At 42.2% G+C, this 15556-nt stretch overlaps 1 protein-coding gene across 1 annotated transcript in view; it reads left to right on the top strand.

Moving 5' to 3' along the window:
- SLC9A4 (solute carrier family 9 member A4) overlaps positions 1 to 15556 on the top strand; it is a 37098-nt gene that overhangs the window by 8631 nt on the left and 12911 nt on the right. The window contains 6 exon segments of the mRNA XM_019471215.1: positions 648 to 907; positions 4093 to 4310; positions 9235 to 9437; positions 10593 to 10679; positions 12055 to 12125; positions 14445 to 14606. Of these exon segments, the coding sequence (XP_019326760.1) occupies positions 648 to 907; positions 4093 to 4310; positions 9235 to 9437; positions 10593 to 10679; positions 12055 to 12125; positions 14445 to 14606 (1001 nt within the window).

The raw sequence follows: 15556 nt of genomic DNA, 5'->3' as shown, positions 1-15556 counted from the left end.
CGGCTACCACTTTTCTTTCCCTTCCCTTCCCTTCCCTTCCCTTCCCTCTCCTGCTTCCTTTCCCATTTCCAGTGATGTTTCATGATTTTTATGCGTCAAGTACTATTGAAAAACATTTAACATTCCAGAGTCCATCTAATGAAGTCCATCTAACACTGATCATACAGACAACCTAAATGGGATTTAAATCAAAAGTGTGATTCTTAGTCGCTGCCCTGCCCCATCCTGAGTCAGAAAGAGAACATGGAGGGGAGAGCCTGGGGTTGGTAAGGTACCCAGCTGGGCTTTCAACATCTGCTACAAAGACCAATAATTAAGTTTACCTTCAGAAAACAAAAAAGTATGAGCATTTTTTGGTTACTTCAATTGCATTTGATCCCCCAGAGTTTTACTTTTATTATATAACCATCTACCCTTCCTTTTTTTGCTATTTTTCAGGACACTTAACGGACCCTTAATTCTGGGACTTGTTAAGAACCAGCTGAGATTTCAACTGTTACTTTGCTGAGCTGTCTAAAGCAATTTCAGGCATATATACACACACACCCACACCCACACACCCCACCCCCCCCCTCCCGTTATGAAATGAGTAAGCCTGCCAGGTTCAGAAAAACACCTGACTGCTGTCTCCTTATTTTCACATGTAGGTTTTATATAACATCCTCATCGCCTTCACCCAGATGCACAGGTACGAAGAAATCGAATCCATCGATGTCTTTGCTGGCTTCGCTCGGTTCTTCGTGGTGGGGCTGGGTGGCATGTTGTTTGGCATCGTCTTTGGATTTGTTTCGGCATTCATGACTCGATTCACCCACAACGTTTCTGCTATCGAACCACTGCTGGTCTTCATGTTCAGCTACCTGTCATACCTGTCCGCTGAAACCCTTTACATCTCAGGCATTTTGGCGTGAGTATCCCTTACGGCTTTTTGGATGCCCTCTCGAGGGAAGTGGCATTGTTTTGAGGAGGTGGTTTGCTTGAGGTTGGTACAATACAGGCATTTTCAGTCTCTGGCCTACAGATCTGCAGTGGATGGCTTCTAAGGGACCTGTAAAATGCAGTGGTAACTAGGAAAAGCAAACCCACAGTCAGCATAGGCATAGATGTACTACCGAGTAGTGCATATCCGCTCTGAAATTTTTTTAGATTTTTGCCTGTTGGAAAAAATACTGTGCGCTGTGGGTAAAATGATTAGTGCTGCCACCATCTGGCCGCTACCTCCGATAAGATCAGCAGAATGAGAGAATGATGTGATAATAGATCAGTGTATCTGTATTTATTTCTCAGCAGCATCACCATCAGATTACAAGAGAGATGAAAAGTAATGAGTATGGAAAACATAATAAAGAACATCCTAGTTCTTGCTTTTGTATACAGCTGTGAACATCAGCTCTAACACAGTTTACTGGAATTACATTACATTTGAACAGCATCACTGGAACTGAAACTGGGCAAAACCAGGCAACCGAGAACATCAAGCACATATACATACATATACTCATGTATATGGATATTGATGGTCATATTTTGATGTGATCAGGATAGCTTGATATCGCTGTAATGCTGGGGACTACTTCCTTAAAGTGCTGTCATGGCATGGGTGCCCGCTGGAGAGAGAAAGCTGGCAGGTCTATCAACCGCAGTAAATGCGGAGAGGGTGAGTATTGTGGGAATGAAAGAGGACGGCGGCAGGCAAGAAGTCAGAAGAGAAAGGAAGGAATAGGGGTGAAAGTGAGAGACTTTGCGAGAAAACTGCTGGTAGGTGAATTTCAAAGATATCACACCAAACAGCCCCTCAGCAGGGTAAAGTGTAAAGAGATGGGAACCTGATGATGGTAAATGCTCCAGCTAGTGCTGCTGGCTGCTGCAGGCTCAGCGCCCAGCTGGTGCGTGGCAGCAGCCCTGCATGGCCTGTGTTGGCTCTGAGCTTGCATGCCAGGTCTTGCGGGCCCTGGTGCTCCAGCAAGGAGTTCCCTTTTTTGAGGTTTTTTGAGTTTAAACCTAACAAATACAAGTGTGTGGCTGTTGATGTCCAGACAGGTGCATTTACTCACCTCTACTTGTCAAACCCTGATTTCATAGAATCATAGAATCACAGAATACTTTGGGTTGGAAGGGACCTTTAAAGGTCATCTAGTCCACTCTGCCTGCAATGAGTAGGGACTTCTTCAACTAGATCAGGTTGCTCAGAGCCCCGTCCAGCCTGACCTTGAATGTTTCCAGGGATGGGGCATCTACCACCTCTCTGGGCAACCTGTGCCAGTGTTTCACCACCCTCAGCGTAAAAAATTTCTTCCTTATATAGTCTGAATCTACCCTCTTGTAGTTCAAAACCACTACCCCTTGTCCTATTGCAACAAGCACTACTAAAAAGTTTGTCCCCGTTTTTCTTATAAGCCCTCTTTAAGTATTGGAAGGCTGCAATAAGGTCTCCCTGGAGCCCTCTCTTCTCCAGGCTGAACCCCAATTTGTTCAGCTTCAGAGCAGAATTGGCTTTGTAAAAACAACCTTTGCAGGATGGTCCTGGCAAGCAATATTTGAATATTTAAACATATTAAATAAGTAGTTAGACAGGAGATGTGTTTTTCTGAGCAATTAGGCAAAGCAGACGATTCTTGTACTACGTTTTGCATATCCAACACATTTGCTCTGATTGAGGTGACTGGCGACTTTAGTTGACCGGGGTTAGACTCAGTATGTAGTGAGCACTAATACCATGTGGACCCTTTCCTACCTACACTGCCCAAAATACTGCTTCCCTGCCTATTCATTACACTAGACTACATAGCTCTTTATTTCTTTTGCTTCTTATTTTCATTAGAGTGCTGAAATTACTAGTAATAAAAGAATGTTAATATAATTGGGATTTATTATTCTTACTGCTTCATTAAGGAAATTATTGCTTGTTTTAGGGATGGGAACTTATTGTCACCTTTCTGAATTATTGAGGAATTCATTCATTTTTCACTTGGATCGTGAAAGTCTATTACTCTTGTGTCTCTGAAAGTCAACAGTATTAAACATTAATGCTTAATGGCCTTGTCTTAGAGTGTCCTTGGACCTGCTAAATGTCTCAGCTCCACCAGAATATCCTTGAGATTTCTTCAGTGGAAATTAAATGAGCAGAAACTAGATGAAGGGTTATTTAATGAACAGTCAGCGTTCTCTGAATTCACAAGTTTGGAAAAATATCATCACAAGAAGCCTCTAAAGACTAAAATAACATCAGTAGAAACTAGATAGATGATGGAATATGTTACTAGCATAGCACCCAATCTATCTATTACCTATGACTATGGAAAATCAAGGGGGGAAGAGGAAACCCCCTTCAGTAGGGCTGCTCAAAGACTACTGCTCCGTGTGATTGTCACCAGCGTCTGTGCTGGGTGGCTGCTGATGCCTCTGAAGCAGGCTCTAGTCTTCATTAACAGCGAAGAGGTGGAAAACACCCCTTTGCTTCTTTAGGCACATTCTCCACACGCTGGATAGCTAAAAGGGGGGAAGGACACCTCTGTAGGATAACTGAATTTTCCCCTGCTGTACAGCAATGGGCTGCTGTGGGTGCAGAGTCACTGACGCTTACCCTGGCCCTGCTGATCTGCCAGCCAGCTGGCAGGGAGCTGCCGGGAGCTTTGGCCCCGGCATAGGACTACCACCATGTTCTCCCACCACCACCTCAAAAGAGACGATCACTAAGAGGCAGATTATGTCCCTCTAACCGATCCATCCGTAGGCTGGTACAAAACCGAATTGCCCTTTGTTTGAGACTCAAATATTTGGTGCTTGGTGGCTGTGTGTTAGGCATTCGGGATAAAATGGACTTTGAACTGGAACGTGATACCCCCACTTCCTCGTCAGGAAGGCTGACTGGTTTGCTTCCTTTTTCCTGTATGCAAAATGGATTTGTGAAGCTGAATGAAGATGCTCTTCTACCTAATGAAATAGCTAACGTTACTGAAGAAATAGAATGCTTCTTGATATTAGGAAGGTCAGAGGCTGGTGATGGAGAGTGCAGGTAATGAAGGCTGAGGTTGTTCTTAAATGAAAAGAAAAACAGGGTGTGGCTGATCTCTGATGTTTTGCCTGGTACAGGATGACAGCATGTGCAGTGACAATGAAAAAATACGTGGAGGAGAATGTTTCCCAGAATTCCTATACCACAATAAAATATTTCATGAAGATGCTGAGCAGCGTCAGCGAGACCCTGATTTTCGTGTTCATGGGAGTGTCTACAGTGGGGAAAAACCACGAGTGGAACTGGGCCTTCATTTGCTTCACTCTGTTCTTCTGCCTCGTTTGGCGGACACTGAGTAAGTCAGCTTTTGCAGGCAACCTCTGCACCTCTGAGAGAAACCCTTTGGTGCAAAGGTATGTTAGAAAAGTCTGTGCAGACTGGCATAACCGGTTTAATAATGAATTTACTAGGCTTATGTTACTGATAAGTTAATTTCACAAATCCACACATGGAGAAAAACAGGGAAAAAGCCCCAAACAAATCTGAATGCCAGTCTCCAAGCACAGACTTTATGATTAGGTGAGAATGGAATATTTTAAGCAAAATTAAAATATTGCCATGATTATGCCTATATAGATGCTTATATCTTAGTTAACTATATGCCCTTGGGTAAGTGGGCTTCATAATGATTTCATCGCACACTGTAATTAACTTAATAATTAGATAATGTACATCACCATACTTCTAGTGCTATAACACTACAGGTCCTGGGCCAGGAGTGCCGGAGGCATTGAAAAAGAGGGAAGGTGAAAATTAGCACTGATAGATAACTGAACAGGGACTCTATTTCCTTCCTTATACCACGTATAGGCCAACCCCACTATGCTACTGCTCCTCACAAGTCAACCCTGGAGTTTTAAACTGCTAGAAAAGAATGCCTGTTTGAAATTACTCCATTTCTATACACAGTATCTCCCCATTCCTGGAAAGGTCTCCTACTCCCTAATCTGTGAGACTGGGATTCCTCCAGCATGGGCAGCGCAGTTTGTAGATGATGTCACACGAGCTGTGGGACACAATTTCTCATCTTCTCCTGATGTCCAGGATGGGTTGACAGTAACGTTGAAAAAGGAGAAGCAATAAGAAGGTTGGTGGTGTTCTGGAGGTAGTAGCAGTCCTGGCAGACTTCTCGTACGAGCTGCTCTTGTGCCCGTTAGCCAATTTACTGCAACTGTGGAAGCAGAGAGGCAACACATTGCCATCTTCTCCCTCATCTACTAGTACCGTCCAGCCAAACACTCTAGCTGACATAAGAAAAGAAGGAATGACCCACTGGGTCAACCCAACCCTCCAGCAATGTCTTCAACAGGGCCCGCAGGAGATGCTAATTAGGAAAGGCTTGCAAGCCTGGCCACTTTCTGAGCTCTGTTCACCTCCTACTTCCTCAGCATCTACAGTCACTGTGTTAGGGATGTGAAAGGGTACACTCCTTGCCTATGCTATATAGGGGTCTGTTTTGGGCCTGTTGCCCATGAATTATGCAATCCTTTTTTTGAACCTGAATACTCTATTCTGCATCAGGTTAAGTTAAAACTGCTGCAACAGAAAGCAAACGTATGTACTCCTGGAGAGGTGATGAATTATGGAACGCACCCTACTCAGCCACTGTTATTTGTCACTTAAATTTAGTTAAAAATATGAGTGAATGATGCTTTTGTAATGAAAGACGTTTTGGAAGTTGTACACATGGGCCAAAAATGCAATTAAGCAGGCAACCTTATTTCTGACATTTTTTAACTTGAGTGCCTGAATTGGCCATCTTAATAACACTCTTTCTGAATTTCAGTAGGATTTTTCAGAGTAATTTATATTTTTAAAGAGAATGAGAAGTCCAAATATTCCATCAGGTGGCCTTGGAGGAGATATTCTGAGCACTGAAATTTAGGCACCTACCTTGGCTAACTAAGTTAGTAGGTTAGTTCCCCCATGCTTCATTTATAATCAAAAGAGGCCCCTCTGGAGCATCTTGTGGGGCAGAAATCTACACTGGGCACCTGCTACCACCTCCTCCAGCCTTCAGCCCTTGTCTATATTCCCTTTACATACAGAGCCCAGGCTTGAGCTCTGGGCATTGGCCCCGCATCATCTGCTACAGTATTGAGGAGGAACAAGACCTGTCAGGTGATTCATCAGGGCCAGCTGTGCCCTGAAGGGGAAGGCAAAAAGGGGTTGAGAGGAAAAGGCAAGTGATAGTTGCTGGAGACTGGCTGATGAATCAGCTGGAGAATATACTTTGTTTTCTCTACCACTCACAAAGAAGGAAGAAATGGCTGAAGGTGTGAAGATTGAGGGCAGCCTTAACTGCAGTGACCATGAGACTGTGGGTGCTAAGATCCTGACAGGAGTGAGCAAGCCAACAAACAGCAGAATTACAACCCTGGACTTCAAAGAGCAGATTTTGGCCAGTTGAAGTGGTTGATAATGTGGGAAGGGAATCAGCTGGACCGCTGGTCTCAAAATACTGGTCTAGCTGGTGGCTAATGGCATGCCTCAGGGCTCAGTACAGGGACCAATATTGTTTTAATGTCTTCATTAATGACCTGGAGGATGGAATGGAATGCACACTGAGCAAGTTTGTGGCTGACACTGAACTGCAGGGAGCAGTCAGTATTCTGGATGGCTTCCATTCAAGTGAGCAAGCCAACAAACAGCAGAATTACAACCCTGGACTTCAAAGAGCAGATTTTGGCCAGTTGAAGTGGTTGATAATGTGGGAAGGGAATCAGCTGGACCGCTGGTCTCAAAATACTGGTCTAGCTGGTGGCTAATGGCATGCCTCAGGGCTCATACAGGGACCCAATATTGTTTTAATGTCTTCATTAATGACCTGGAGGATGGAATGGAATGCACACTGAGCAAGTTTGTGGCTGACACTGAACTGCAGGGAGCAGTCAGTATTCTGGATGGCTTCCATTCAAAAGGACCTGGACAGGCTGGAGAAGTGGGCTGACAGAAAGCTCATGAAGTTCAAGAAGAGCATATGCAAGGACTTACATGTGGGTTGGGATAACTCCATGCACCAGTACAGCCTTGGAGTCTAGTAAGCAACTCTGCAGATAAGGACCTGGCCTGGTAGACAACAGGTTGAACACAAGCCAGAATTATGTCCTTGTGACAAAGGCAGCCAACTGTGTCCTGGGCTACCTTAGCAAGTGTGTAGCCAGCAGGTCCAGTGAAGTGTTTCTTCCCCTCTCTTCAGCGCTGGTGGAAGTGTGTGCTGTCTCCAGAGTGCTCTCTCCAGTTCTGGGCTCCCCCAGTATAGGAAGGACACGGAGGTTCTGGATGAAGTGCAATAGAGGCCACCAACCTGGTCAGAGGCTGGAGCAGTGGATGTACAAGGAGAGTCTGAGAGTGCTGAGTCTATGCAGCCTGGGGAAGATATGGCACAGGAGAGACCTTATTACTTTCTACAAGTACCTGATCAGAGGAGAGTGAGAAGATGGAGCCAGACACTTCTCAGAGGTGCACAGCAATAGGACAAGAAGCAACAGACACAAGCTGGAATGTGGGAAATTCTGATTAGACAGTAGGAACCCATTTCTTAACATGAGGGTGATCCAATATTGTAACAGTGGCCCAGCTCTCCATTCTTAAAGGCATTCAAGACTTGACAGGAGCTTTGAGCAACCTGATGTGATTAGTTCTGCTTTGAGTAGGGACTTGGACTAGATGACCTCCAAAGGTCCTTTCCAGCATACAGTACTCTGAGTCTAACATTTGGGGCCAGCTAAGTGTTGGCATCAAACATCTGAGATTAAGGTGCTATTTCTTAAACCTCTCAGGTGGCTTATCCCTCAGTCAAAAAGAATACCAGAGCAGGAAGAAGATGTTGGCTTGACACTCAGAGCCCATACATATTTCAAGACCTTTGCTTTTAAGCCTGAGAGCCCTGGAGGAAGGCATTTAACCAGAGGAAAAAGAGGAAAGGGGAAACCTGTGAAGGTTCAAGTACGTGCATCTGAACAGCTCTATTACATAGGGATGACACAAGTACTCAACAGTAGAGGTGATATGATTCTTGTGGGTTGACAGCAAAAAGAAAGTAATTACATATTTTCTTGCTAATCCTGGACCAAGCATGGCCCCTAAGTTTTTAAAGGCTTACTTTCAGAGTCCGTATTGGAATATCCTTCCAATCAAGACAGAAAAAGTGCTCTCCTAACGCAAAAGCTATTTTGCTGCCACATGTCCATACTTCTCTCAAACACCAAGGGGAGTGCTAGAGCTTTCCAGAGGAAGGCCGAAATATTTTCTGCTAAAATTGTTTGCTAAAATGATTACATCATTTTCTCTGAAGCTTGAATAAAGAGAATTGGCCTGAGGGCGATACCTCACATACGCAGTTTCAGTCTGAGTAACTGATGTCTAGCATAGTCATAAATAGCCAAAAAAGGTCTTATATAAAGTGGTACCCAGCAACCTGCATAACAGGATTCTGCTACTGGCCTTACCTATAATAATCCACTGAGTTTATCAGTGACAGTTGTGTAAAATAACACCAGTAATTATCAGCGTTTGTCAGCTTTTACTTCAGTAATTTAACAGTTTCCACACAAAACATAGGATACATGTTTCTTATGGAAGATGAAGAAGATTAAGAGTAAATTGAGCAAATTGCTAAATGTACTCTATAAAGAAAAGCTGCAGTCCTTACACAGCCACAGGCTGTCTGATTAATTTTAACTTTTATTAAAAGCAAAATGAAATTTGAGAAATAAACAGAGAATTAGAGACACAATAAGCCAGAGGATTAAAAATTAAAATGCTATTACTCTTTGCCTTTCAGTGAACCTGTCCACAGGACTTATTGGTAAAGCACTGTTTAAACACTTTGGGCGGATACTATGCAGAAAGCAGGAAACATTGCAAGGGAAGGCACAGGAAAAACCCTCGTCCAGTGGTTTGTCTTGCCCTCAGAACACTTCAGAGAAGAACTGTGCAACATAAATATAGAAAGTAAATCTTTTCCCCTAATCTCCTAATCTCACTTCTAAACTGCATAAGGGAATTTAAATCCTGAAGCAGGTAGGAACCACGGTCTTTTCTAGGAGATTACTTCACACAAAACAGATTCAGCAGTTGGTCAAAGGGAAGCTACAAGAACCCAAAATTGAAAAGAAAGGTCTGTCAACAGCTGCCTGAGCCAAGAGGTTGTTTTGCTTGAAATATTTTCCTTTTCTCCTTGATTAATAATAGTCATGGTTTTTTTCCCTTCCTAGGTGTATTTGCTCTCTTCTACATCAGTAACAAGTTCCGAACATATCCCTTCACCTTCAAAGACCAACTCATTATTTCCTACAGTGGCCTTCGAGGAGCCAGCAGCTTCTCTCTTGCATTCTTGCTTCCAGTGAATCTCTTCCCAAGAAAAAAATTGTTCATTACTGCTACTCTTGTAGTTATATATTTCACTGTGTTCATCCAAGTAAGTGTATTTCTTAATGGATTGCTTTCATGTAATAGAGGTGACTGAAAGCTTCATAGTGAAGATTGCATTGAATTTACTCTTAAACTAGGACAAGCTATCGTATTTTATGGCCAGATTTAGCACTGCACTGTGTAATTATCCTTTCAGGGCTTTTTAGGTGTTATTAAATAACTTTTTCAGAAAATCTGTATTGAAAACCTGTGTCTTCTAAAATATTCAGGGAAAAGGGCACTTTGTGAACAAAATCTCTTATGTTCACTCCACATGCGCTTCCAAGTTAAGAAGCATTTTAACTTTACACTTCAGCACAGAATCATTCTCTACTAGTGGTGTATCTCAAACTGGACAGAAAACAGTATGTCTGTTCTATGAAGGGTTTTGAATTTTTTACTTTTATCTTGATTAATCCTGGAGACCAAATGAGAACATTTTGAAATCCTTTGTAAAAGAATATTAAAGAAAAATAAAGTGAATAATTCAGATTTGTAAGAATAGGTGTCTACCTCAGATGTTTGGGTTATTCCACTTGGCTTACAATGCTGTACCTGGAAGGACTGGATCTTCTGGAGGTCTTGCATCCTATGTTCTGTATTTTCCCATACCAATATCTCAGATACTCTAGGGTGCCAATGGGGCACTGTGCATTTGCGCATCTCGCATGCATCTATGCGCACTTAGATTCCACCAGAATGTTTCAGAAAAAACATTTTGTTTCTATTTCCCCTTTTTAAATGCTATTCTGTAGCAGTGCAGTAAAGAATTGGGAACAGCTGAAAATGGTTTCTAAGTGAAAAAACCCCCAAAATATTTAATTCTGAAAATGTTGAAGTAAGAGGTTTCAAGACTGTAAGAACCTCACAAAGATAATGTTTTGTTTCAAGTGAGTGCTCTTTTGAAGAAGGTTGGCAATAAGTCAGTTACTTTACATAGTTAAAACATGTTGATAAATACAACCTTGCTTATAAAAAAACTGGTGCGTAATTTTTTTTAAGTTTTTGAGTTTTAATCCTCTTCTGTAGTTCTCCATACAAGTAATAGATCATTCTTGTGTCTAGACACAGCTTTCCTAATCGATTAAAATTAAATCCTTTTGCTTCCTTTCTGTTTTTTCTAAAAGATAATAAACATTTCAACTCATTGTTCCAAATGCAGGGAATCACAATTGGACCATTGGTCAGATATCTAGATGTTAAAAAGACCAACAAAAAGGAGTCAATCAGTGAAGAAATTCATGTGCGAGTAAGTTTTTTTGTATCAGTAGCTGGTATCCTAAAAAGAAGAAGAGAAAGAGTATTCCAAATGAGCTGGACCAGAGGGAGGCATTTGGTAGCACTGGCATTCAGTGGATTTGGACACTGAATGCTTTTAACAACATTTGGAGGAAACCCTAGGCATAATTTTCTAAAATATGATATTGCATTTATATTCATAGTGACTATCATATTTTAATATCATACCACAAGTGTCACAGTGTAGCAGGGCCCTTACTTCTTGATACTTGTGACCATGGGAGGACAGAAACATAAAGGTAGCATTTACAAAATGCACTCATCATCCTTGCCAGCTAGATTTGTCAGATACCTTTGTTGCCATCTTTTGACTGGTTCTAGACACACTGACACCTTAAAAGTCTTTAATCAAGTTTTATTGAACTGAAATGAATTGAACCATTGGTCTGCAAATTTAGTTTCAAGTTATTCTGAATGATCTTTTCCCCTCTCAGACATTTGCTTTAGCTCTCAAATTACCATTATATAAAACAACAGAAAGCTGCTCAAACTGACTTAACAACACTATACAAAATATATGTACATGCTTTCATTTTCACAATAGGGAATATATTTGAAATTAACAGAAACCCTGTGCCTTAAAATTAAGCACATGCTTAATTTTTTTTGTTGCTAACACATTAGCAAAATGTGCTAATCTCAACTGATTTGAATTTGAAGTGCATTTAATTCTTACTATTTCAACCTCTACACTTAACCTTGAAAGGAAGTTATGTTTAAAAGCACCACTTAAAACAATATGTATGTAAGAATTGGCCATTTTTCTGTCTGTTTCCATAATGCTACAAACACACAAAAGATGACTGAAAATCCTGGTAGTTAGCAGTGATGAACTTACCAGTCTCATGACAATTTACAAAACCCTCAGAGGACTTGTCGGTCAAGGCAAAGGTTAAGGTGTGGGATACCTGGCCCTGTGCCCCTCTCAGGGAGGTCACATATGCAGAAGGGCAACCTGGTTGACAGAACCAAGAGTTTAGTTTTTGGCCTCAGTAGACAAAGAGGACCAGGCAATTTGGATGCTCAATATCATCTTCCATTGGACATAGTCCTTAACTTGGGCCTGTATGTTGCTGGGTGATGGTGAGATGACAGCAGACTGATAGACTTGTCGCCTCCATCAAAATATTGCCGCTGCAGCCAAGCATAGGAGCTGCCACAGTGGGATCGTTGCCTTGATTTTTAGAGAAATGTAGATGCCTTCAGAATTAACTCACACCCTCCAGCTAAAAAAAATCTCAAAATCCTGTCAACAATTGTGTATTTGTGGTGACATTATTTTCTCATAATGGACACCTAAAATTTTTCCATGTTTGTTTCTCTAGTTGATGGATCACTTGAAGGCTGGTATTGAAGACATATGTGGACACTGGAGTCATTATCAGCTGAGAGATAAGTAAGCATCTCTTATTGCAGCCTATTATAATAAAATAACCTATCTATCATGTAAAATACAATAGGTAAATAGAATAGGAAATCAGTCTGTGCCCCATAAAGCTAAAATAGCATGAAAATACTGGGGACGTGCAATATCTCTTTTTAAAAAGTGAACTCCTGAGTAATGGTTATCTCTTGGGAGTGCAGTGCTCGTATATTGCCTGCTAAATTGCTTCTGCACAAACAAGCAGAAAATAAGCCTTCTGAAATAAAAACATAGCACGAGAACTCATGCTGCAGACATCAGCCTGTGCACATAGCTTTGGCATAACTCTTAGATCCGTGGCAGTGCTCCTTTAGGTCTGGATTTAGAACAGAAGCTATGTAAGGTGTCAGTGCTTCACTGACTTTTGCTGTAAGCAAATATGATCCCTTGTTGGTGAGTACAGATTCAATAATAATTAGTCACCTGTCCTTACAGCTCTTTGCATTCAGTAATATTTAAAATAACAGTACTGAAGGGAATGGTTGAATTTAAATATCCAGTAGCATAAGCAGATACTTTCAAGCTAGTCTTCACTCAGAAACGCAGGACCTGCATTGTGTCTTCTACAAGCAGGATGAGGTGGTTTTGTGAAGCTTTGTGGCTCTTCCAGGCACTGCCCAGAAGAGACGGACCTGCCATTCTGAGCTGCCCTTCCCTTTACCTTCTCCCTAAGGGAGCCCTGTGATCATGTTGGCCACCACCTCAGCATGTGAAGGGAAGTGTGGGGAAGACACTAATCTTCCTTCCCCACAAACATCTTATTAAGATGCTGTAGGCTAAAAGTTATCCCTAGTTATCCTAGCTATGCTTAGACTTCTGTGCCGGAGTCCTCTGTCTCACCTTTCAGCATTGGACCCCAGTAATCCAGCCAGGGGGGTCTGTCAGGACATGTGGCAACTCCTTTCATGACTGGGTTTCTCCCTATGGAAATCAGGAATTAAGAGTGGGAAGAAGGTGGCTGGTTTGCATCCAGTTCTTGTCCCAGTGAAGAGTAATGATGTAATGTGCTAGGGCACATACCTGGACCCAGAAGCTAAAATGTCCTCTTGGCTCTCACAGTACAGGTAGCTTTAGGACATCCGCTGGGGCCGTGCCACTGTCTGTGCAGTCAATAAGATAAACAAGTCCCTGTTGGAGCAGTTATTCCATTGAAATAGCTGCATTTACACATATCTGTGAGAAAATGTTATCCCCTTATCTCACATCTACCCACCAGCTATGAAAAGAGAATTTTGTCCAAACTAGCCATAAATGTAGTGTTTCAGTTCAGGGGCAGATTCAAAAAACACACTGTATGTGAAGACATTTAATGTAAGAAGGTTGTATTAAAAGATATTCCCTAGACTTTTCTACGCAACTTTAAAGATGTTTAGCATATGTATATCAGAATTAATTACCTAAGTGATGACACTCCAGGAGGCTTTCTGTTACACAGAAAAACAGAGAGAGTTCTAATCCTAGTGGAAACATTTGTGTACCTATCTCTGCTATTAATGTATAAAAACTAGGCTTTGTTAAGAAAAAATGTACAAACTCTGTAGTGCTTTTCCTAGCATTGTGGAGCACATTACCTTGCTGTGGTAAACTGTTCCTCTGAAAGAAACATACAAGATCTGCTGTTGTTCTGCTAAACGTCTGCCTGGAAGCACGTACCTGTTCCAAAGCGCACGCACACATTCACATTCAAATTATGCCACACATTAGCAATATTTTACAATCTGCAGCATGCGAGCACATAGTGTTTTGTAGTCCATTCAATTTCTCTGTTATTCAGAATACAAAGAAATGTATTTTTTCTGCTCTAATTGTCAGGATTCAAAATTATCAGCAACATAATGGACCCAAACTACTGTAACTGCCGGGCCATTTAGAGCCTCATTGGTGGCTGGCTGAATAGGCCAGGATTACTGTAAGAGCAGCTGCTGCCGTTATGCCCTACTAGAACACAACATTTGTACAAAAGCGTGGAGACTGGCCATATTCTTTTCTGACAAATGTGGCGGTGTTATATGCAAACACACACCCAGCCCTCTTTTTTGCTCTGATTGCAGCTTGTTTATTTCTTTTGTCTGGTGGGCTTTGCAATCTCTGTGGACCAGTAGACTGTGCCAAACGTCCCCCCTAAAGGTCTCCGCTCACTAGGCCTTCAGGAGTCCACAGGTGCCTCCAATTTGGATTCAGTTTCCACCACTGAATTATATATGTGTGCATTTGAATGAAGACCAGCTTGTACCACAGAAATAAAAACACATTTCCTTTTTTTACACTTTGATTTTAATATCTCTTTTGCAGATTTAAGAAGTTTGACAATAAGTATTTGAAGAAAATCTTAATTCGGGAACACCAGCCCAAATCCAGCATTGTGTCATTGTACAAAAAGATGGAGATAAAACTGGCCATCGAGATGGCTGAGAGTGGCATGAAAATTTCAAAATCATCCACAGGTTCTTTACAGTGAGTACTGACCTCCCGACTGTTTGCAGAGCAGGGACAGGAAGGAAGGAGACAAAAATGAGAAAATACCCAAGGGATTTTATGACTTCAGTAGAAATGTAAAAAAAAAAAGACAGTTATGAAAAGAGAAGTTGCTGTTTTGTACTGGCAATTTGGTGCTCATCGTATTTGCACTTTGGCTCTTTGTTCACAGAGTGAAAATTAAAACCAGGGACATTTTCTCTGTTTCTCTTCAATATTGGGCAGTTCTGAAGAGGAATCCTAAGTCAGGCACAGAAGCCACTCTGGCTGCTTTACATCACAGCAGTGGTTCAAGGTGGCCGTACTCGTCTCGTAGCTGGCCAGTGAGTTTTGCTCATCACTGCTAGGTGCTGAGAGACCTGCAGGAGAGCTTAGAGCACAGGTCCCGACTCCATTATCCCAATCACAAATTTTTGCTGAGAGCAGATTTCTTTGTAACATTTGCAATTTTTGCTACTTCAGTTTGCAGTCCCTCAAACTGTCTTGCCATATTTTGGTACTTCCGTACCAGATTCGTCCAATTAAACATTGAGAGTAGTGCTGCGGAGAAGGACTTGGGGGTACTGGTGGATGAAAAGCTGGACATGAGCCAGCAATGTGCGCTCGCAGCCCAGAAGGCCAATCGTACCCTGGGCTGCATCAAAAGCAGCGTGGCCAGCAGGTCGAGGGAGGTGATTCTGCCCCTCTACTCTGCTCTGGTGAGACCCCACCTGGAGGACTGCGCCCAGCTCTGGAGCCCTCGGCATAGGAAAGACACGGACCTGTTGGAGCGGGTCCAGAGGAGGGCCACAAAAATGATCAGAGGGATGGAACACCTCTTCTATGAGGACAGGCTGAGAGAGTTGGGCTTGTTCAGCCTAGAGACGAGAAGGCTTCAGGGAGACCTTATTGCAGCCTATCAGTACTTAAAGGGGGCTTATAAGAAATAT

This window comes from Aptenodytes forsteri, unplaced genomic scaffold (assembly GCF_000699145.1).
Source record: "Aptenodytes forsteri isolate BGI_AS27 unplaced genomic scaffold, ASM69914v1 Scaffold96, whole genome shotgun sequence".
Classification (NCBI taxonomy): Eukaryota; Metazoa; Chordata; class Aves; order Sphenisciformes; family Spheniscidae; genus Aptenodytes; species Aptenodytes forsteri.
Note: the sequence above shows the minus strand (reverse complement) of the source record. Positions and strands in the feature narration are given on the sequence as shown.